At 39.4% G+C, this 22,210-nt stretch overlaps 2 protein-coding genes across 3 annotated transcripts in view; one reads left to right on the plus strand and one right to left on the minus strand.

Annotated features, from left to right (window-relative positions):
- The first annotated feature begins 61 nt into the window (after positions 1-61).
- Positions 62-7,242, plus strand: RWDD2A (RWD domain containing 2A). Of its 2 annotated transcripts, none has more exons than XM_004610127.2 (3): positions 62-150; positions 1,059-1,398; positions 2,095-7,242. In XM_004610127.2, exons 2-3 carry the CDS (start codon positions 1,198-1,200, stop codon positions 2,770-2,772), a joined length of 879 nt encoding a protein of 292 aa, XP_004610184.1. In that variant the 5' UTR covers positions 62-150; positions 1,059-1,197; the 3' UTR covers positions 2,773-7,242. The 2 variants fall into 2 exon arrangements, with proteins under 2 accessions (XP_004610184.1, XP_054992959.1); XM_055136984.1 differs by lacking the exon at positions 62-150 and adding an exon at positions 189-240.
- A 2,249-nt stretch (positions 7,243-9,491) lies between these two features.
- Positions 9,492-22,210, minus strand: part of ME1 (malic enzyme 1) — a 137,699-nt gene continuing 124,980 nt past the window's right edge. The window contains exons 11-14 of the mRNA XM_055136663.1: positions 21,217-21,359; positions 15,802-15,975; positions 11,151-11,249; positions 9,492-10,003 (exon numbers count right to left, since the gene is read on the minus strand). Of these exons, the coding sequence (XP_054992638.1) occupies positions 9,833-10,003; positions 11,151-11,249; positions 15,802-15,975; positions 21,217-21,359 (587 nt within the window). The 3' untranslated portion in view covers positions 9,492-9,832. The remainder of the gene's footprint in view (positions 10,004-11,150; positions 11,250-15,801; positions 15,976-21,216; positions 21,360-22,210) is intronic.

The raw sequence follows: 22,210 nt of genomic DNA on the forward strand, positions 1-22,210 counted from the left end.
TCACGGCGGGGGAGGATCCTCTGGTCCCGCCCCGCCCCGCCACCTGGCCCCGCCCCGCCGCCGGCCGGGGACGCGCCGCTCGTGCCCGCGGAACTGCGGATCTGGGTTCGGAGCGGGCTCGGGGCTGTTTCCTTTCAGAGAGCTGGAAGGGTGAGGCTTCCGCGGGGGCCGGGTGTCGGGGCCGAGGGGAGCTGTCCCACCGAGCGCGGCGATCGCTGACACGCCGCCTTCGTGTCCATGGTCGGTGTGCAGGGACGGTTTCCTTGTCTCCGAAAGGGGGCTCCCAGCCCCGACCTGGGGGCGTGGAGGGTGGCGGGGAGAGGGTCTTGTGCTCGGAGGCGGCCTGGACCACCGCGAGAGCCACTCAGCTCCCCGCTTCCCCTTCCCGGTGCTCGAGATCCCTCTCCCAAACCTTTCATCCCGGGAAACCGTTTTCCGCCCGCCGCCCCCACCCCCCAGCTCGCGGGAAACGTCTTTTTTTTTTTTTAACCGTACCTGAAAATCACTCCCCTCCCCCAAGCCAGGGTCCCTGGATTCGAACCATCCGAACCCACCGACGCCTCCCGGGAACCTCTGGGGCTGAGGGGTGCGTGGGGCGGGGGGTGTCCCTGCAGAGGAGGAAAGGCCCAGGGGCAGTGGTCTTTGCCGACTGCACCAGGGAGGCTGGCTGCAAGAGGCATTGCGGGCGGGTCTTCCAGGCCCCGAGCCGTCCGGAGCTCCCCGCCCTCCCCCCACCCCCTCACCCCGCACCGCTCTCTGCAGGCAGCTGGCCTGGGCGCCGCAACCTGGTCCGTAGGGGAACTGTGGGTGGGATGCCTCCCTGGGACCCCCCCCCTCCTCCATATGCTGTTCCCAGAATTCAGGCCGGCAGGTGTGTCTGCCCACCACCTGCTCACACTTGTTGATTGTTGGCTTATGCAGATTCTTGATCTAAATGGAAAGCGGTGGTTTGGAGGGAAAGGGACAGGGAATCTGAATTTTAATTCAGTACCTGGGTGGGAAATGTTACTTGTATTGGGGAGATAACGAGCGTTCAGTGTCCCGCTTTGCCCCTCTAGCTCTCGGTGCCTAGCGTTCCTGCAAAAATTACCTCCACGGAAAGGAACATTTTGGAGATTTCCTTGGACACCTGTGACACTGACAGAGCCAGCGTCCTGGACCTTTTCAGGTTTGCTGGCAAGTTGATTTCGAGGCGTCATGTCCGCGTCAATGAAAGAATGCCTTCAGCTTCAGCTGCTGGAAATGGAAATGCTGTTTTCTATGTTTCCTAATCACGGGGAAGTGAAACTTGAAGATGTAAATGCCCTGACGATCATAAAGCGATATTTGGAAGGCACAAGGGAGGCACTACCACCAAAAATCGAATTTGTGATAACACTGCAGATTGAGGAGCCCAAGGTGAGTGCCCTGAGTTTTTTTCATTGTTGCTAGGCACCAGGTTTTTATTGGAAACATTAGAACATGAGCTCATATTTCCAAGAAACTGAATATTCCAAATGCACGTTTACTTGTTTGGAACGCAAAAATGTAAAATGCAGCATGTGCTATCAATTCTTTAATAAGTATCTTGATTTTTTTGTAAATTTTCCATCTTTTAACAAATAAACCATGTTTTTATTTAAATGTTATATGTTATAATGTTGCCCTATTTTCTTCATCTAATTTTTTACCAATTGAACCATATCTTACATGTGCATTATCGTTTTTAGAAACCTAAATAGTGCCTTTAGCAGAACAGACCTTTAGGGAATAAACTTTTTCTTGGTGGTGCCATATTATAGGGAAAAAAATCACTGTCACTATCACTCATCCCATTGCTCATCGATTTGCTCGAGCGGGCACCAGTAATGTCTCCATTGTGAGACTTGTTGTTACTGTTTTTGGCATATCCAATATACCACGGGTAGCTTGTATATATACATAAAAGAATAAAAATGCATAAAGGAATCGTGTAAGTAAAATATTTAGAATGCTCTGTGCCTGGCACATACCTGACTTCATAGCAGTGACTATTACATTTATCAAAGCCATGTAGTTACCATTGATAAGCTAGCCTCTGTATGATTTTATGGTACTTCTGTTTTTCATTTTAAGGTGAAAATTGATTTGCAAGTGACCATGCCTCACAGCTACCCCTATGTAGCACTGCAGCTGTTTGGACGATCACCCGAGCTTGACAGACAACAGCAGCTACTTCTCAACAAAAGTCTCACATCTTACATAGGAACTTTTGATCCAGGTGAGCTGTGTGTGTGTGCAGCAATCCAGTGGTTGCAAGATAATAGCGCCTCCTATTTCCTGAACAAAAAGCTAGTTTATGAACCATCCACACAAGCGAAACCAGTCAAGAATACGTTTCTCCGAATGTGGATCTACAGTCACCATATATATCAGCAGGACTTAAGGAAAAAGATCTTGGATATTGGGAAAAGGTTAGATGTGACTGGATTTTGCATGACAGGAAAGCCTGGTATAATCTGTGTGGAGGGCTTCAAAGATCACTGTGAGGAATTCTGGCATGCAATTAGATATCCCAATTGGAAACACATATCTTGTAAACATGCTGAAAGTATAGAAACGGAAGGAAATGGGGAAGATCTGCGCCTGTTCCATTCTTTTGAAGAATTACTCCTTGAAGCCCATGGGGACTATGGATTGAGAAATGACTATCACATGAATCTGGGCCAGTTCTTGGAATTTCTGAGAAAACACAAAAGTGAGCATGTTTTCCAGATATTATTTGGTATTGAAAGCAAAAGCTCAGATTCTTAGGAAGCTATGAAGATCCCTATGTTTGTAACATCATTAAACTAGTATTTCTGTTAATAAGAGAAAATTTAATGGGCCAGTGTCTATTTGATGTACTGTAACATAGGTCCAGAATTTTTAACCTGGTAATAAAATACACAGGTCTTTTAACTTTGTTAACAGTGAAATCGTGATGTTATCTCTATGTTCTTATGTTAATTGGAAATAATTTTATTCCATTAAACCAGCAAAACTGATTTGATTAAAGGGGAGTACAAAGCCCACAGTTGCTGTCAATAGCTGTGAACTCAAATGCAAACAGCATTTCTCCCATTTTGTGAGCCTACAGAGAATACTGTGTTTTCTTTGTTTCATTATTGGAGCTGTTCTAAGTCAAGTTTAAAATGAGAACAAAGAGAACACATGTTTGTTACACTTCTTATTATAAACCCCCTAATTTTTTTTTTCTTTTACTAGAACCAAATGCTGTCTGGTAGAGAACTCCAAATAATGAAGTGTAATGATAGAGATGTATACTGTTATGTGTTCCTTGCTATTTCCATTAGATGAGTCATGATACTGAGGCTGATGTTACCTAAATTCTTAGTACAATTATTATCCACACACACACAAAAGGATTCTTGCTCCAGGTAATGCCCCTGGCAGCCTCTGCCTCTGTGCTATACGCATTCCTGTGTTGGACAGAAGTGTTGACAAAGGACTAATGTGGCTAGCTCCTGACCATCAGCTTACTTGGGAGAAAAATATCAAGCTGTACATTTCATCTCCTGTGAAAATTCCAAGTTCCACAGGTTTCACCAGCCATTTTCAAGATGACACTTTATTTTAATGGTTATAAGTCCTGGTAGGGGAGCTCTACGAAAGTGTTCAGGACAATGTATCCTCTCCCTAAGGATTTCTGAGGTCCCCCGTGTGTTATGAGGGCTGCCACTGCCTAGGACTCCTTGATTTTCTCTCCTCTCTCTTACTGCCCTTTCATTTCTCCGCTGGTACCCAGGCACCCTACTGACACTATGGTCCCCCAAGGATGCCAAAGGTGGATCTGAGATTTAGAAACGGGAATGTCTCACTCCCTACTTTGTGGATCTGCTAAGTGCCAAATACTGCTGCATGTGCCAGGTGATCTACAGAATCTTTAATGTAATAGTCCATTCTGGTCTTACTCTCTTTTCCGGTCTTACTTTCTAGAACACAGCCATGTATATGTCTGGGTGAGGGGAAGCCCTAGACCCCTAAGGAGACACTCCTGATCGTGAGGACTTGCAGCTGTATCCACTCAGTGACACCTGTGCCTTGAGCTCAAAAGGCAGCTCCTTTTAGCACACAATTCAGACCGTCACTGTGGCTGCCATTTCTGAGTTAGTCCTGTCCCTCAGAATAGCTTGGACTCAAGCTGGGGCCTCACACTCTACGTGTACACAAGTGGAGGAGTTAGTATTTGCATTACCAGAGACTCATATCCCAGTCTATAAGAGGATCAAAACATAACATAGGATTCAGTTTCCCATATAACCTCCTCAGTAAGTATCAGTAAGTAAAATTAGCATTTATTGGTTTTTAGGTCCCAAACAGATGACACTCCATGAGCTTTTTCTCTTTGAACTAAGACAACATATGCCATCTACCTAATAAGTACAAAAGCCATTGAGATCTTGCTGTGATTAAATCGACAAATATATCTTCAGAAAGTCACTTAAGAGAACTAAAATATAGACTTAAAATAAATGTTTTTCATAAATCAATAGCTGAAATCATTTATTTTGAACTCTTTACTGTAATGGAGTTCGGTAAAAACTAGTTTTACACATTCTATAGGCGCATGAAAGAATACATTTCTTCCTCTCAGGAGCAGTAATAGTATTCATTAGTTAGGGCAGAACTATAGGTTTCAGAAGAAAAACTTAGGAACTCTGGCCAGGGATATAACTGTATGTGGTAGAGTAAATGCCTTGCATATATGAAGCCCTTGCAATTCTTCACACCACCACTATATGTAAAGTATAGCACTGTAGCACTGTTCTCCCATCGTTGATGGATTTGCCTGAGCGGACACCAGTAACGTCTCCATTGTGAGACTTGTTACTGTTTTTTGGCATATCGAATATGCCACGGGTAGCTTGCCAGGCTCTGCCGTGTGGCTGGGATAGTCTAGGTAGCTTGCTGGGCTCTCCGAGAGGGACAGAGGAATTGAACCTGGGTCAGCCGCGTGCAAGGCAAACACCCTACCCACTGTGCTATCACATATATTTATGTATATATATTTATGTATATATACTTATGTGATCATTCAAAACTCAGTCTTTTTTGTATCATAGACTGCTGGCCTTGTTTGCCCAGCCTGATGGGAGTGCATACTACCCTTCTATCTACTTTCTCCCACTTACCTCTCCCTATCATAATGCCCTTCAATTCTGAGTGAGTTTCTTTGTGAGTTTGGGATTTCGGAGTAAAAGTGATTGGGATCAAATCATCCTCTAGCATCCTTCTGGAAAAGTGGTTTTTGACCTCTTTCTGCTTAAATCCATAGTGCCCCCTTCGTTTTTGGCACACTGAATGCTCAATTGCTTGATACCTCCTTTGAATTATCCAAAAGCTGACCTTTTTCTTGAATTGTTTATTGCTTGTAACTTGAGAACAATGACACTGTACATACCATATATTTTTAATAGTCATTTGGAAAATAACTGTTTCTGTGGACAAAACTATTCTAATTGATCTTGCTTCTTATTATCATAACCATTTTCATCTTTTCTGCAATTAATTGCTGCAAAGTGCTGTTACTATTCAGCTTTCATGAAGCCAAGAATTCTGATGACTCTTGAAATGAGAACACCATTTTAGCCAAAGCATCTCCCACAGATCTTCCCAGCTTACAGTGAAGAGTCCTGAAAACACTTTCGGGAATGCTACTGCATTGGCCTCACCAATATATTTCTCAAAGCTTTAGTGAAAGGAATGTCACAGTTAGGTCCTCTTGAGAAGTTTGAGGGATTGTAAGGATTTGGAGGGTCTGTCAGATCAGACTGTTATAACAATGCCACTCTGATACTCTTATTTCTGTAAATTTTTTATTCCTTTATATTATTTCAAGGGATGTTCACCTTTTCAATTTCATGTAATGTGGGCCCATAAGTCTTCATTTCAGTCAAATAACTGAACCAACAAGAGAACCAGCCACTTTCAGTTGCTCAAGACGCATACTGAATCCAAAAACCTCTGCCTGGTGTACCCCTATCAAGTCAGTTCTGCCCAAACCTCAATATTTCTCCTACCTCAGTTTATTTAGAGAATTGCATAGGTTTTCCCACACATTTTCCAATAAAAACAACCTGGAATTCTTTTGTTGGGAATCTTCTGGGACTGACTTTTTAAATGTGTTCACTAGCATTCTCTCACCATGCTAAAATCTGCTCTATGTGTACTGATAATAAGTTATGTGGATGAAAAAGGAGATAAAGTGAGGTTTTTACAGGATCTTTAAGCAAGGCATTAGTAACCCTCTTTAAATGGGAAATGTTCCTGCTTGATTAGGAAAGCAGAATGTGTACAGTATAACCATTTAGCTAGGGTTGAGGGATTTCCTGGGGTATGATTCCTTATGTACTCAAAACTATGCTAGAGTTAGGGTTGCTTAAGTCATACAAATCTGCACACCAACATCTCATCCCAAATCAAGATCCCATAACTGTCTCCTAGTTGATACTTTCTCTTAGCCTTTACATAAAGGCCTTACTTATGAGGATTTTGATGCAACTCCTTAATATAATTCGACAACCAGCAAATTTAGTATGACCTTAGTTTTTAACTATTTCAAACTTTTAGCGTGCAAGAAAAAAATTTTAAGCAAAAACATAAGCATTTCCCAGTTTTAAAACCATACTTTGTGCTGAAAATTCAAGCATTTAACCTAAATTCTCTATTAGTATAGCAAGTGACAACCCTATCAAGCAGTCCTGAAATCCTTTACCTATCATAGTTTTATAGCAGCAGACTTAAATTTTTTCTTAAGGCTTTATAAGCTAAAAGGTTACCATCAGTAGGTAATGCATTCCATCTGTTTTCTTATTTTGTAATCATGTTTCAGAGGTCCCAAAGATATTTTGCTACATTAATTTTTATGAACTTTATATTTTTACTATTCAAATCTGGTTCACCTTTTTACATAGTGGAAGGTAAATTTATTACATTTTTCTCTATGTGGTAATTAATCCAGTTTTCCCAATACTTTTACTAAACACTATTCTTTATCTAGTGATTTTTGAAACCCATGTATTTGGATGGCTGAGGATCTGTGAATTTCTATGTTATTGCATTGTTCAATGTTATGAGAATATGTGGATTTGGGAAAGCTATATATAAAGTAACAGGCAGTACCTTGTTAATAATTTCATATGGGTTACATGTTGAGATTAACATTTCAGGTATTGTTTTAAATAAAATATACTATTAACATGACTTCCTCTTATTCTTTTTATGAGACTATTAGAAGTTACATATGAGGCTCAGATCTTTTGTTACTGGACACTGGCGTTCTAGACCAGCAGGGGGATTTATGAATATTCCCTCAAGATTTTCCAAGGGGCCACAGGCATATCACATAAATGCAGGGGGAGTGGGCAGGGGGGACACACAGAATGAGACTAGGGGACCAAACAGTAGACAGGGGGCCATAGGAAGGAAACAAGTCAGAAGGAAGTCACAGCCGGAAAAGGGTTATGAAACATTTTTCTGGGGGCTGGCATAATAGTACAGAGAATAGAGCACTTGTCTTGCATGTGGCTAACTCAAGCTCAATACCTAGCATCCCATATGGTCCTCTGAGTCTGCCAGGAGTTATTCCTGAGCACAGAGCCAGGAGTAAGCCCTGAAGACACTGGTGAACTGTAATCCATGAAAGATTATGAACAAATACAAACAGTCCATTTCCTTCGCTTATTAACTCTTATATAACACTTGTTCAAATTTGACAAATTATTTGTAATATCTGCTTCTTAGGGGATTGGGAGATTAAATATAATAATTTATGTAGGCTACATGATGCTAGTAATCATCTGATGCCTGTTTCACTACTTTCCTCTGAAGACAAGAAAGTAGTTCACTCAGTGGAGATGAAACATGAAATAGAGAAATGAAATTCACACTGAAATGAGCAATTATGAGAATATTTTAACAAGCCATTATACCATTCTATATAACAAGATCCAGCATTATTATCTTAAAAATGAAAAAAAAACAGTATTTTTAAAGGAAAAAATATTTTGTAAGCTTACTTGTTTTTATTTCTGTGCTTTAATAAATCTTTTGCATAGGTAAATACAATTAAGTAAAAGGCTTGAAACAACACAAAAACAGACAAATGTAGGCATTCTGGATCTTTTCAAAATAGCTGTCACTGTCACTGTCACTGTCACTGTTATCCCATTGTTCATAGATTTGTTCAAGCAGGCACCAGTAACGTTTCTCATAGACTTATTGTTACTGTTTTTGGCATATCAAATACGCCACGGGTAGCTTGCCAGGCTCTGCCGTGCGGGTGTGATACTCTCGGTAGCTTGCTGGGCTCTCCGAGAGGGGTGAAGGAATCGAACATATTGAGAAAATTATTTTACTCCATGTTCCCTTCAGAAATACTTACCATTGTTATTCCCACTTAAAACAATTTAAATGATCTTCAACTTTCTTATAAAACCACTTTGTACTGGTGCTGGAGAGATTATACAGGAATCGTGGTGCTTGGCTCACATGCGGTCAACCTCAGTTCAATCCCTACTACCATCCCTAGTATCACATTTTGTCTACAAGTGCCAGGAATAGTGTGGTCCAAACCCCCCACCTCTCAAAGAGATCATTTAATCATATATTTTATCTCGAACATCTTATACTCTAAAAGCATAACTTCAAAAGCAAAAGACTTTTCCACATAATTCTCCAAAGAGCAAGTGTTATTGAACCTGAGCTGAAAAACTTAAGATTGCCTCTACTGACTAGTACATTATTAATATCTTAACTTGAAACTCACATTAGTTTTGGGGCTATAACCACTGTTGGTGACTAGAATTTCTTATTTCCAATATCAAGAAGATTTCTGATAAAAAAAACAGAAGTAGCTCTAAAACTTTCTCTAAACTCAATTTATTATAAAATATTTTGCTCTAAATTACCTGAGCTAATCAAGCAAACACTCTGGTAGGTTACTTTAGAGCTATGCTGGGAATCAGGTTCCTATTCCTGACTCCTGCTATTTTTAGAGGTCGGCACCATAAGATCATTTTCCCAGGAGATTGTCTATTGTCCTCAGAGCTCTTCCCTCTGCCCAGGTGCTCTGAACTGGGGTACAACTTCAGGGACAGAGACTCAGTGTACAAAGGCCCAGTAGCAATCGCGTAGTGATAAAGGAAAGGGCACTTCGTCAGGAAGATAGGCTGGTGCTGTGAGGAAGATAGATCTCTGACAGGGGGCCAAGGTGACAGGATGAAAGAGTGGTGAAAAAAGTGTTAATCTCTAGGCCTGCACAAAGCACTGCAGATGAAAAATGATCTCTCTTAGAAAATGTTATAATTCAGTTGCACAAAAGAACAAATATAATCGAGGACTGGAATGAAAATACCCAAAATTATTTTCCCTATGCAAAAATAAGTTGCTATTTAACAATCGCTCATCTATGCCTAAATTCATTTCATCTCATTTTTTTAAAGTAGTTTAAAAAATTGTCAACAAAAGAGTTATGGGCTTTAATGTTGATCATATCAATTTATTAAAATTTTAGTCTTCCCATTAGTTCCCTACATAAAAACAATGAGTTTTTTCAGTTTTAAGTACAATAGCATTTATAGACCACTAAGGCAAAATAATTAAGATAGAAACCATAAATAACTAGAAAGTAAATAAAGCAAAATTGTTTAGTGTAATGTTCACCTGAAAGTATATTAGTATCTTTTCATAAATAGAATGTTAAAGTAAAATCTTCTTAACATATTATGAATCATTATAAAAGATTTCAATTTTTTTAAATTATCAAAGACTTCAGGAACTAATTAATGAAGTGAGAACTTTAGCTATTACACTACTGGTGAAGTTTGGTCTGTATTTTCTGAGATGCAGCAGGCCAAGAATAGCAGTCAGGTAGAATCTGGTCATAATCAGTGTTATACATCTGAGAGCGGACATACTCCTCTTTGTTTTGTGGCTCAGGATAGACCGTGGCTGTCCTTTCTTTGTATGCATCCTGCACAATCTAGAAATAAAAGAATTTCAGTTATTTTAATGAGTAAATGAACTGGTGAGCATTTTTAATCAGCTTCAAAATTTTAATATATAAACTCTGATACTTTGCAATTTTGACAGTTTCTATTATAACAGCAGTATCCTACAAATGCCTAATATCTCCCTGAGTTTCCTGCTAAGCTGGATTCCAATTTAAGTGCTCCTTGCTAGAGACCAACACACTCTTGTCTCTAAGTCTTTGTGTCAAAATCATCATTCTAGTCCTCAGACAGGGGAATGCCAGTCAATTTGTCTTTTTACAATTGATTGCCATGATATTCCCACACTTCTCTAACCTTACCTGTCCCTATATAATTGGATTTATGCCTTAATTATTTTTTTAAGAAAACATGTTCTCACAGTTTTTTTAGAAGAGTAGGTTATTATAATCTAGTAAGGCTGAGTGCTATATTATCATTGTTTTCTCCTCTCTGCATCAATATTTTAATATTTTAATGACTATTACAAATGTGATATAGAAAACAACCAAAAATAAGGCAAAATTGGAAGATATGGATGATAGAAAACCCTAATAATTTAAATTATGTAACAAAAGTTATAGCAAATTAGATTCTTCTTAATTTTTTCATTATTCTATAAGAATTAAAAGTATTCATTAGGACCAGAGAGAAAGGATAGTGCACTTGTCTTGCACATAGCCAAATCCAGTTCAATCACTGACACCATATATGATCTTCTGAGCACTGGGCCAGGAATAAACTGAGCAATGCTGAGTATGCCACCCAAACTAAATTAAACTAAAATAAAATGACACTCCTAAATTCTGCTGAGGTACTGTGGTTAATTCTTTAGCATATTCTTTTTTTTTTTTTTTGGCTCTTTGGATCACACCCGGCGATGCTCAGGGGTTACTCCTGGCTCTGCACTCAGGAATTACTCCTGGTGGTGCTGGGGGACCATATGGGATGCCAGGGATCAAACCCAGGTTGGCTGTGTTCAAGGCAAAAGCCCTACCCACTGTACTATAGCTCTGGCCCCTAGCTTCTTCTTAATACAGATACACATTTCAAGAAAGTGGAGCTGTAGTACCTGAAAAGACATACATACAGCAATAGAAGCAAAGAAAAATAATGAGGTTTGAACAAAAGTGGTTTTACCTTTAATGCGATTTTCAGAGAAACATCTCGAATGGTGTTCAAAGGAGGATAAAGCCGGCCCTCTTGCAAATGTTTATCTGATACTTGTTGAGCTATGACCTTAAAAATAAAAGATGCAAATGTTTATACTCACCATCATACAATGTGGTAATTATAAAGATAATCAGGTGAGTGGTCACATAAGACATCCTAAACAGAAGCAAACCAGTGATCATTTAATTTCATTCCCAACTTTATCAAAGGAAAAACTGAGCCCAGAGAAGTTTGGTAATTAGTTGGGATCACATAATGAGTGAAAAAGATAAGAAACGAATCTGGGTTTCCTTTTAGAGCAGTTGCTTTTCAATCTGTATCATGAAAGTGCACAGCTTTCCTATCTGACACACTAGAGGAACACGAAGAAGAGAAAGTGGGCAAAGGAGGATGACAGAAATGATGTAAAAGTACCACTGAGAGAAGAGAAAAGTTATCCAAGATTGGCTATGGCATTACTCCAAGCTCTCATAACCTTGAACTAAAGGTTTAAGAGGATGAGAAACCTATTTTATTGCAAATAGCATTTGAATTTGACAGAAAATCCAGATTATGTGAATCATATAACTAGCTTCAGAGTCTGCTATTCCCAAACCAGTCCCTATTTCTAAATCAAACAGTATAAATTTCAATAAATTTCCAAGTGTGCTAAGAGGCTTCCCTCTTATGTATGGTAGATCTTATGTCCCACTGTTTCTATCACACACACATACAGTAATATAGAGGGTAGGGACAAATGTTTTAAAATTTTAGCAAATTAAAAAGGACAAACTATTAAATGATTATGACATAGGTGATGGCTACTCAGACAAACAGTAGTCTCCAAAGTCATCAAATTGTATAATTACATATTTTTATGTGTCAATCATACCTGGAATTTTTTTAAATGAGACAATCTGCGTTCATCAAAGAGATGTTTTCCCTTTTCTCTACCCTTCCTTCCAGTTTCCAACACCTCCAAAAAAGAATGCCTTCCTTGAAAGAAGCAAGGAAGGGTTCTCGGAGCCTACCTACACTCATTCTCCTCAGAGAGATACCGGTGTGAGAAAATATGCCTATTCCTATCTGTTAGTGAAGGCCTTTATGCTGCACAGAAAGAAGAAATACATTTTCTCTGGAGTTGGTTAGAAATTCTACCTCCTGTAACAAATACTGTACAAAGCCAGGTGGGCTCAACAAGGGCAGATTTAGATGTGCTATCAAAGCCCAACAGACAGAACAGAGTTAAAGGCAGGATGAAATTTTCCTTGTAATGCAAAAATATTAAGAAATAGTCTTTGTAATTGCTGCTAACCTGTGAAGTTTTTAGTTCCAAAAGACACTGCTTAATGAAAGTTTCTGCTCTATGCTCTAGCATTGTCTGGGCGTTACTATGACTTTACAACAGATAATGATAAGGCAACACAATTATTTAACACATATAACTCAAGAGAACAATACAACCAGAAATAAGATAAAATGCTGAAATGTAGCCACATCTAAAGAGAAAGATCAAGCTGAGCAATATGACTAATAAAAGGATCCAAAGATGAGGTGTGACTTTGGCATAAACATGTAGAATGACTCACAAACCTTTGCAAGCAGGACAATCAGAAATTACACATGTGTATGGTGTGTTTGAAAATTCTGGGATAAGGAAACATGAAATGAATGTGAAGAGTCTAAGTTTCAGTGCCTACTTAGAAAGCGGGTATTACTTGTTGAAGTGTAAGTATTTCTCATAGGGAGAAGGAAGCTGAGAGAGATGATTTTTCAATCTTGATTAAGGGAAAATTATTTCTGATGCTATAGCACAGCGGTAGGGCGTTCGCCTTTCATGAGGCCGACCTGTGTTGGATTCCTCCGCCCCTCTCAGAGAGCCCGGCAAGCTACCGAGAGTATCGCGCCCGCCACAGCAGAGCCTGGCAAGCTACCCATGGCATATTGGATATGCCAAAAACAGTAATAATAAGTCTCACAATGAGAGACGTTACTGGTGCCTGCTCGAACAAATCTATGAGCAACGGGATGACAGTGACAGTGACAGTGAAGCATCTATTAGGTAACTGAAGGTAAGAGAAAAGATAAGAACAGAGACCCAGAGTTGATCACTACTAGTATGAAAATAATGAAAGCATCTTCGAAGTGATAAAAATGAAGAAATACAAGGTAAGAGCCTGGGGATGTAGCATATGCCTCAAACGTATATGGGATCTTGGATTGAATCCTGACACTTAAAAAAACAGGGCCCGTAAGAGGGGTTAGATAAAGGTTCTTAGTTAAAAGGGATATGAAACTGAGACAAAGAAAACCAACAGACATTCCACCACCGCTGCCATTTAAGTTAATCTGTCGGCCTGCCTCAGAGACTCATGATTAACTCTCAAATGAGATCAACTAGCCACATAAAATTATTGTAATTTCTCAGCAGTACCAGCTAAGACCTCCAGGGGGGGTCTCGGGGTCGGGACGGGGGTCAGGGGATAAGGGACATGGCTGTACCTTTCCAATAGCTGCTACCATACCTACAGCCAGATTCCACCGCCTCAAGACTGAGCTTCACAGAGATGCCAAACTGATACAGTGGGGTTTTTTGGCTGAAAACTCCAGATTGTCTCAGACTAGTGGTGGGCAACTTCCCCTCATCCCCACATCCAGAAGCCCTGGCAACCACATCCACATGCACCACTGCTCAGGTAAATATTCTAGATTTTCTGGAGCTCACAGCCATGAATGGCAAACCCCACAATACTAACTTTTCCCTAGGCGCACACCAAATTGCATGATAATGTAACATAGAACCCAAACTAAGCTCAATTAACAAAAAACATCAACATAGAAGGTCAACTAGCAACAATAGCTTAGCAAACCCTCAAACAAGGACTTAATGTCCCTATGGTGACATATAACAATTTTCACAAATTTGCTTTTACTGAAATATTTTTTGATAATTCCACTGGCCATCTAGTGGCGACAAGTATTACAAAATAAATTATTTTGCAACTGCTATGGGGGCAGACTGGAACAATGTCTAGGAAAATGGGACAATGGTGGAAGGATGGTCACAGAGGTGGGATTAAGGTTGGAATATCAAATGACTGTAACAAATGCATCATAAACAACTTTGTAAACCATGGTGTTTAAGTCAAGTGGGGGCAAGAGGAGAAAGATCATTTAGTATCAAAAGCAGGAATGGATAGAAACCTAAGAAAAATCCATTAGAAGAGCCAAAGCAGTTAAAGAGATCACCAGCTATATAAGTAACACTAGTGATAGCACCATATTATTTTCTTCAAGGTTTCTTTGTAGTGGATTTCACTTTTTCTGTATAGAAAGGTTTTTGATTTTTAGAAAGGTTTTTGGGTTTTTTTCCCCCATGAATTTGTCACTAGAGGGTGCTGGAGCACAATCCTATTTCTTCTGATATGTCTACTATAAAATACAATCACATTTTTCTTGATGCACAAACAACTTTAAACATAATTAGACATTTTACTTATTGTGTGCAATATGACTTTTTGAGTTAAGGAAACACAGAAATATCAGTTACATATTTTTTTGCCTCCTTCACCCCCCCCCCTCTTTTATTTCCAATCTTCCCTCCACCCCTCTCCACATGAAGTCAGTCATCAGGCTTTTAAAACAGTGACTAAAAGGAAATAACAGAACTTCAAACAACTATTCTCACAGAATGATGTTAGGCACTGAAGGGATGGGATTATATTCCTTCAGATAACATCAGAGATCGGAATCTAGTCAAACATGAATCAAGCAGATTCTGATTGTCCAAAGTTCATGATTTTATGACTATCTACCAATTACGGCATCATCCCCCACCCCCTCCACTCCCCAGGCTCAGGAACGCAGGCTTCAGGTGCCTCAGGTACTAGGAGTAACAAAGTCCTTGGTCTCTGACCTAAGAACTGCGAGTCTTCTACCAGCTGTGAAATTCCGACACCTGTTAACTTGATAAGGTGAAATTCCTGATCCCCCACAGTTCTAACAGCAGCTTAACAGCACTTCCCTTCTAGGTCTGCCATGAGTTGTTGTGAGAATCCTCCCGAGGGTCCAACCTAGAGTACACTACTGACTTCTTTTAACTGATTTACTTTGACAATAGTACTATTACTTTGTACCTTCTACACTACGCTCACCAGCTACTTGATCATCTCAACGTCTATACTTACCTTTTTAATGACTTTGTTAACACCCAGTTCCTTATTTTAAAATCCTTCCTGCTTAAAGTACTAGAGTGGTTTCTGTTTGCTGCACTAAGACCTGGCATGACAAATCAGACTTTCATTTCAAGTCTTTAAAACACTGGTATTAGGAAGGTTCTCAGTGGAGAAATGCCTGCCACTTCAGCATAATTAGGGAACAGTATTTTTAATTAAAGATTTTTTAAAAGGTCTTTTTAAATGAAGAAATCAATTTTTTTCTATTGACAACTGAAAAACCCTTTATTAGTGATTCAGTTTGAACTTCTTTATAATGATTTACTTATTCTTCACTAAGAAAGAATTTTTCTCCTTCTGACTTGACACCAATACAAAGAGCTGACATGCTAGATAAACGAAACAACAAACAACCAATTCTGAGCCCATTTAGCATTTCATGGCTTTCAAGGATTTTACAATACCTCTGCAGTAGTGAGAAAAATCTTGTCAGGGATATGTCTTAATCCACATGCCACAACACCAAGAGCAACTCCAGGAAACACATAGGAATTGTTGCCTTGGCCAGGATACAGGGTCTGTCCATTCGGAAGAGTGACTGGATCAAAAGGACTGCCGCTGGCAAAAATTGCACGCCCCTACAGTAACACAGACACAGAAATAATGTCAGAAAAGGATATTTAAAAACAAAATTAACAGAACAACACCATAAAGGACTAGGTATTTAGAAAGAAGTCTAGGGGGCTGGAGTGATAGCACAGCGGGTAGGGTGTTTGCCTTGCTCGTGACCAACCCGGGTTCAATTCCCAGTATCTCATATGGTCCCCTGAGCACCGCCAGGAGTAACTCCTGAGTGCTTGAGCCAGGAGTAACCCCTGTGCATCACCGGGTGTGACGCCAATAAAGCAAAAAAAAAAAAAAAAAAGCCTAATTTTTTCATTAAGTCCTTTCCAAGTCTGGACAAGCTTTCAAGATGTTGACAAGTTCTGGAGGGAGGGATTATTATTGTGCTTTTATTCTTCTACTCCAAGGAGAAGTGTGTTCGGCACAAGAAAGACCCCAAATCACCTATCTTATCTCTGCAATGACTCACCACATTGTCCTATCAACACTTCTATATCGGTTTCAAATGACAAATTTCTAGACATGGGATAATTAAAATATCTGAAAAAATGACAGGTTGTTACAATTTAAGAGGCCAATAAACTTCAACATAATCACTGAGACAAATTTTACATATTTCCATGTTATAAATAACTATATGAGAAAACAATATATAGAAAACAAAATTAATAAATGTAATTTGATATTACATGATATTAGCAAATGAAAGATTCTTGTTAATAACTACCAAAAACTGTATCCAGCTGGGAATACAGCTAAGCGATAGGGCACATGAGGCCCTGTGCTGAATCCCTGGCCCGAAACAAAACCCAAACCAAACACAACAAACATGCACTATATCACTGTCTTCCTGTTGCTCATCTATTTGCTCGAGCGGGCCTCAGTAACGTCTCCATTGTGAGACTTGTTGTTACTGTTTTTGGCATATCAACTACGCCATGGATAGCTTGCCAGGCTCTACCGTGCAGGCGAGATACTCTCGGTAGCTTGCCGGGCTCTCCGAGAGGGGTTGAGGAATCAAACCCAGGTTGGCCGAATGCAAGACAAATGCACTACTGGCTGCACTATGGCTCCAGCCCAACAAACACGCAATAGTCAATATTTTTTCTGGAGGGGTTCACACCTGGTGATGCACAGGGGTTATTCCTGGCTCTGCATTCAGGAATTACTCCTGGCGGTGCTCAGGGGACCATATGGGAATCGAACCTGGGTTGGCCGCGTGCAAGGCAAATGCCCTCCCCGCTGCACTATTGCTCCAGCCCCCAGTCTTAATATCTTTATATTTTTTTTATGAGAACATGCATGCTTTATAAAGCTTCTTAGCTGTAGCAGTTTATACTGTTAATCAAAAGGGAAGCATTTATCTTCTCTGAGAGTGAGGGTAGAAAGTAGTTGAGAGCATTCAGCATCTTAAAACAGGAATAGTAAACTTCAACCTCAAAAGCATATGTAACCTAGGAAATATATTTAAAAAGTCTAAAGCAGCTTTTCGCAATAGGAGGCCATTTGGCTCCACTGCCCATCTCCGGGATAGTCTAAGGGGGTCTCGGCCTGAGATTAGGAAACCATCCTGTAAGACAGGGAGACCACAGGAAGAAAACAAGATAGGGAGGGGAGCCGTGGCTGGGAAAATACTGAGCAAACTGGTTTAAAGCACCAAGTCACAGTTTATGATGAGAGAACGGGTTAAAATTCTCATCCCTTTTATAGCTGAAGGTTAAATTCTTTGTGATGTTAATAATATTAACTTAACATCATTTTTTTACTGATTTATTATTTGGGCAGTTTACACCAGCAGAGTTCAGGGGCTACTTCCAGCTTAGTTCAGGGGGTTTGCTCCTAGGGGTTGCTCGGCAGATCATGTGGTGCTGGGATAAACCTGGATCTCTAGAATACTTGGGGTTCAGTCCTGGCAATCTGGGCAGGTGGGGGATTGCGGATGGGATGGGGGCGTCCTATATGCTCTCCCAGAGGATCAAATCAGGGGTGTTACACGCAAGGCAAGTTCCTTAGCTGTTACTCTATTGCTCCAGCCTCTTAATGTTCTTTTTAAACTAATGCCATAATAAACCTCTTATATAAACATTTTTATAATATGATGCAATCATCTTCGGTATATAAAATTAGATGGAAAGAAAACAGAAATTTTTATCAATGTGTATAAGAACCTGAAATATAATTCTGTACAAATATAAGTTCTGTACAAAATTGTATTTTTTAGGTAAGTCTGATGCCTTACCTCTGTTTAATATATATGTATTTTTCAACAAGCAACTTTTTAATGTAAACTATTTGATATACATGTTAGTTGTTATATATGCATAATATTTAAAAATTATATTTGAGAAGAGATGTACAGCATTATACAAGTTCATTTTTATCTCCCTCTATTCCCTAATGTCCAAACTTTCTCCCTCTTCTACAATCATATTTTAAGTAGAAATGGCATTAAATAGATGGGTTGGTGAAATAATCTTATATATGTAGATGTGAATATAAGAAGAAAATGAACAAATTTTTTGCATAATTATAATTTCATACAGTTCAATGAGCCTTTGTTGTTTTAGGGCTCAGGGTTATTTTTTATTGGGAGATGCACTTCCAAGCAGGGCAATGAGCACTGGGCCACAGAGCCTTTCCCATCCAACTATATCTGGTAGCTCAATGCAAGGGTGAAGGAATGCAATGGGTCATCCTGTGGTACTCAGGAGGCTTACAGGACACTCCTGCTGTATTTGGGAGGCCACACATTGCAGAGGATCAAGCAGGGGTCCAACTCTTGCAACGAACAAACTTTAAACCCCTCTCCTGTCCTAAAAGCAGTGGGGACTCCAAACCACTGACAGAATACTTCTTCTACAGTTCTTTGATTGGCTGATTATTTGGGGGTGGAGGGGCCTGGAGGCAAAGGCCCCCAAGCAGTGCTCAGGGAAGTCAAGGGTCACTCTGAGTGATGCTCAACCAACTACGCTGGCAGTTCAGTGCTAGGGATTGAGGATGCTGGGTCGCTCAGGTCCTCTAATGCCAAGGTCCAACAAGACAGGCCCACCGGCAATGCTCAGGAGAACGTGTGGTGGCAGGAATTCAGCCCGGGTCAGGTACTAAGTCTTTGAGCCCTTATCCTAGAATTCTTTGCCTGGATGAGTGTTTAAATTCTCATCCTTAAATGTCTTTTAACACAGAAATGACACAAGGGCTTAGGCCATACGTGTCAAATTTGTACAAACTTAAAAACACAGCAATATGAATTTGTCTACTTTTGTTACCAGATAGTATATGTTATATATAATTATATGCAAAATATGTAATGTATGTTATATATTACATATATAATTAAATATGTAATTTCAGGTGAGACTGTAAGCTCTTGGGGTTACTGAAATTTGCCAAAAAAAAGTAAACACTTCATTGTGCCTATTACATACAGTGAGTGTACAGGACTAAAATTGTGTTCTTATTTAAAGGATTTAAATTATTTTTCTTTAAGAATTTAAAGCCAGGCAGAGAGAAAGAATGCAGGACTCAAGGTGCATGCCTTGTATGCTGCATTTTGAGTTCCAGCACCACCTGGTCTACACACCGCTGTAGAGCCCTCAGACTTCAACAGCTGAGAAACACTGGGAGGGGTCTCCAGGCCTCCTGAGCCCTTGGGAACACCCGGTACACCCTAACACCCAATAAATAAAGGAATCTAGGGGCTGGAGCAATAGCACAGCGGGTAGGGCGTTTGCCTTACATGCAGCCCACCGGGGTTCAATTCCCAGCATCCCATATGGTCCCCTGAGCACCGCCAGGGGTGATTCCTGTGTGCAGAGCCAGGATTAATCCCTGTGCATCGCCAGGTGTGACCCAAAAAGCGATAAATAAATAAATGAATAAATAAAATTAAAAAAATAAAAAAAGGAATCTAAAGTCTATGAAGAACGTGAGGCAAATTTAACACTTGAGAGGATAAAAGTTAATATTACTGAAGGTATTGACGCTATATCAAGACAGATTTAAAAAATGGAGGGGCTCCTTACCAAAACTTTACTGATTTTAGTAATAAACACTCAATGGTATAATTTTTAAGTAGAGTCATCAAGTTCTGATTTGTATAGTGACATCTTTGTGTCATGTTTATATTTTCTGGTTCATTTTGATTTTTAAGATAAATGTGTTCAATATATATGATTCAACCTCTATTTTGTTGTATTGACATTTTCAAGTGAAGTTGCTGTTATTGTTATTATTTGATATTTGCACATTCAGTGTTTACTCCTGCCTCTGCTTAAGGATCACTACTAGAAATGATCAGGAGACCATATATGGTACCGGGAATGGAAACCAGGTTGGTAAATGTAAGGCAAATGCCTACCCACTGTACTATCTCTCCAGCCCCTATTTTGAAGTTATTACAAGGGAGGAAAGTGTCTCATCAATATGTCACTGAATATATATATTACTTATATATAGTATAAATACATAATAAATCACTTTTTAAAAAGAGCAGTCAGGTACTGACATTTTAGGATGGCTATTCTACTGGAGTGTGGACATTGAAAGAACTGTCCAATGGTCCATCATGGCATGAAAATCCAAACCCAGGATTTAGTGAAGTAAAAATAATATGGTTGGGGCTGGAGCAATAGCACAGCAGGTAGGGCGCTTGCCTTGCACACAGCCGACCCGGGTTCAATTCCCAGTATCCCATATGGTCCCCTGAGCAGCTCCAGGAGTAATTCCTAAGTGCAAAGGCAAGAGTAACCCCTGTGTATTGCTGGGTGTGACCCAAAAAGCAATAAATAAATAAACAAACAAACAAATAAAAGTATGGTTTACATCCTGCATGCTTCAAAGTTGCTGAATATCTAAGTTAAGGCTATTTAATAATATTTAGAATCGAGCCTTTATCTTGTGGGGGTGTGTCATACCTTCTGGGGTCAGGAGTCACTCCTGCTGGTGCTTAGGGGATGCATTTGGTACCAGAGAGTAAACTGGGGTCAGCTGCATGCAAAGCAAATGCCTTAACCACAAAACTATCTCACTGGCTTCTTTATTTTAATGTTTAAATTTTAGAAATTTCAGAATCACTTGATGGTAATTATCAATAAAATATGACATCATTCTACAAAAGGAATAGGTCTTATTCTGACCCATTCACATCCTTTCAACCTTACACATAAAATTTTTAAAGATTAAGAGGTTAGATATTCTGAGTTCCTATAATGAATCAAAATCTGATTATTAAAACATCAGTCACAATTTTGCTTTACCTTGGTTAGTGTATAGCACTGCTCTGCAGTACATTCTGCTTTGCTAGTTGGATTACTCAAAGCAAAAATAATAGGCCGTTCATTGAAGGCAGCCATATCTTTGAGAATTTGTTCTGAAAATGCACCACCAATTGCAGCAACTCCTAATGCAGAAATGAGAAACCAGTGAATAGGGCTACAATTGATTAATTCAAGAAGCTCATGCCCAAACAACAATGACGTATCAGATTATTTTCTAACAGACAGCAAACAAAATATAGAGTTATTGTATTAAAATGACAGAAAAAACAAGTTTGTTAAGGTTAAGAATCTTTAAGACAAATAATCTACAGGTAGCTATAAAAATATAACATATAACATCTAGCTCGTAATAAATTGAGTTGAGCATATTAGGAATTTTGATTATAGATATTTAAGGTATTGAATTACAGGTATTAAAAATTAAAATAATCCTATACATTATCTTTAAAAACAATTCTACAAACATTTTAATTTCTCGGACTATAAAGTGATTATATTTTATGAACCACTAAACAATCATTCAAATTAACTATTGAATTGTAATATCACTTGCTGAAGGAATTTTAATAGAAGAATACATCAATTATCATATTTGAATGAAAAAAAGCTCCCAGCAGAACACATATACCAAAACAATAAAGGCTTAATACAGTCTCTTATCAAAAAAGTATTTATGTTGGTATTGGCTATCATGATTATTTTCAATATTGTCAGCCCTTTCACAACAGGGTCTAGAAATGGAGACTACACAGGGCTGATGTTATATACACACAAATTTATAGATAAAGTTTCAGAACTTCTCTTGAGATAATTTGAGATCCAAATTAAGTCTGATCATATTAGACATCTTATTGCATCCTGCAGCATGCAAAGTGAAGCTGCAGTGCCAAGGGCTCAGAGGAATGTAAGGAAATAAAAAATATGGTCGCTGTCTCCCAGGCCTGTCTAGTCCTATATTATTCAGCCTCAGCTC

Source organism: Sorex araneus, chromosome 4 (genome assembly GCF_027595985.1).
Source record: "Sorex araneus isolate mSorAra2 chromosome 4, mSorAra2.pri, whole genome shotgun sequence".
In the NCBI taxonomy this organism is placed as follows: Eukaryota; Metazoa; Chordata; class Mammalia; order Eulipotyphla; family Soricidae; genus Sorex; species Sorex araneus.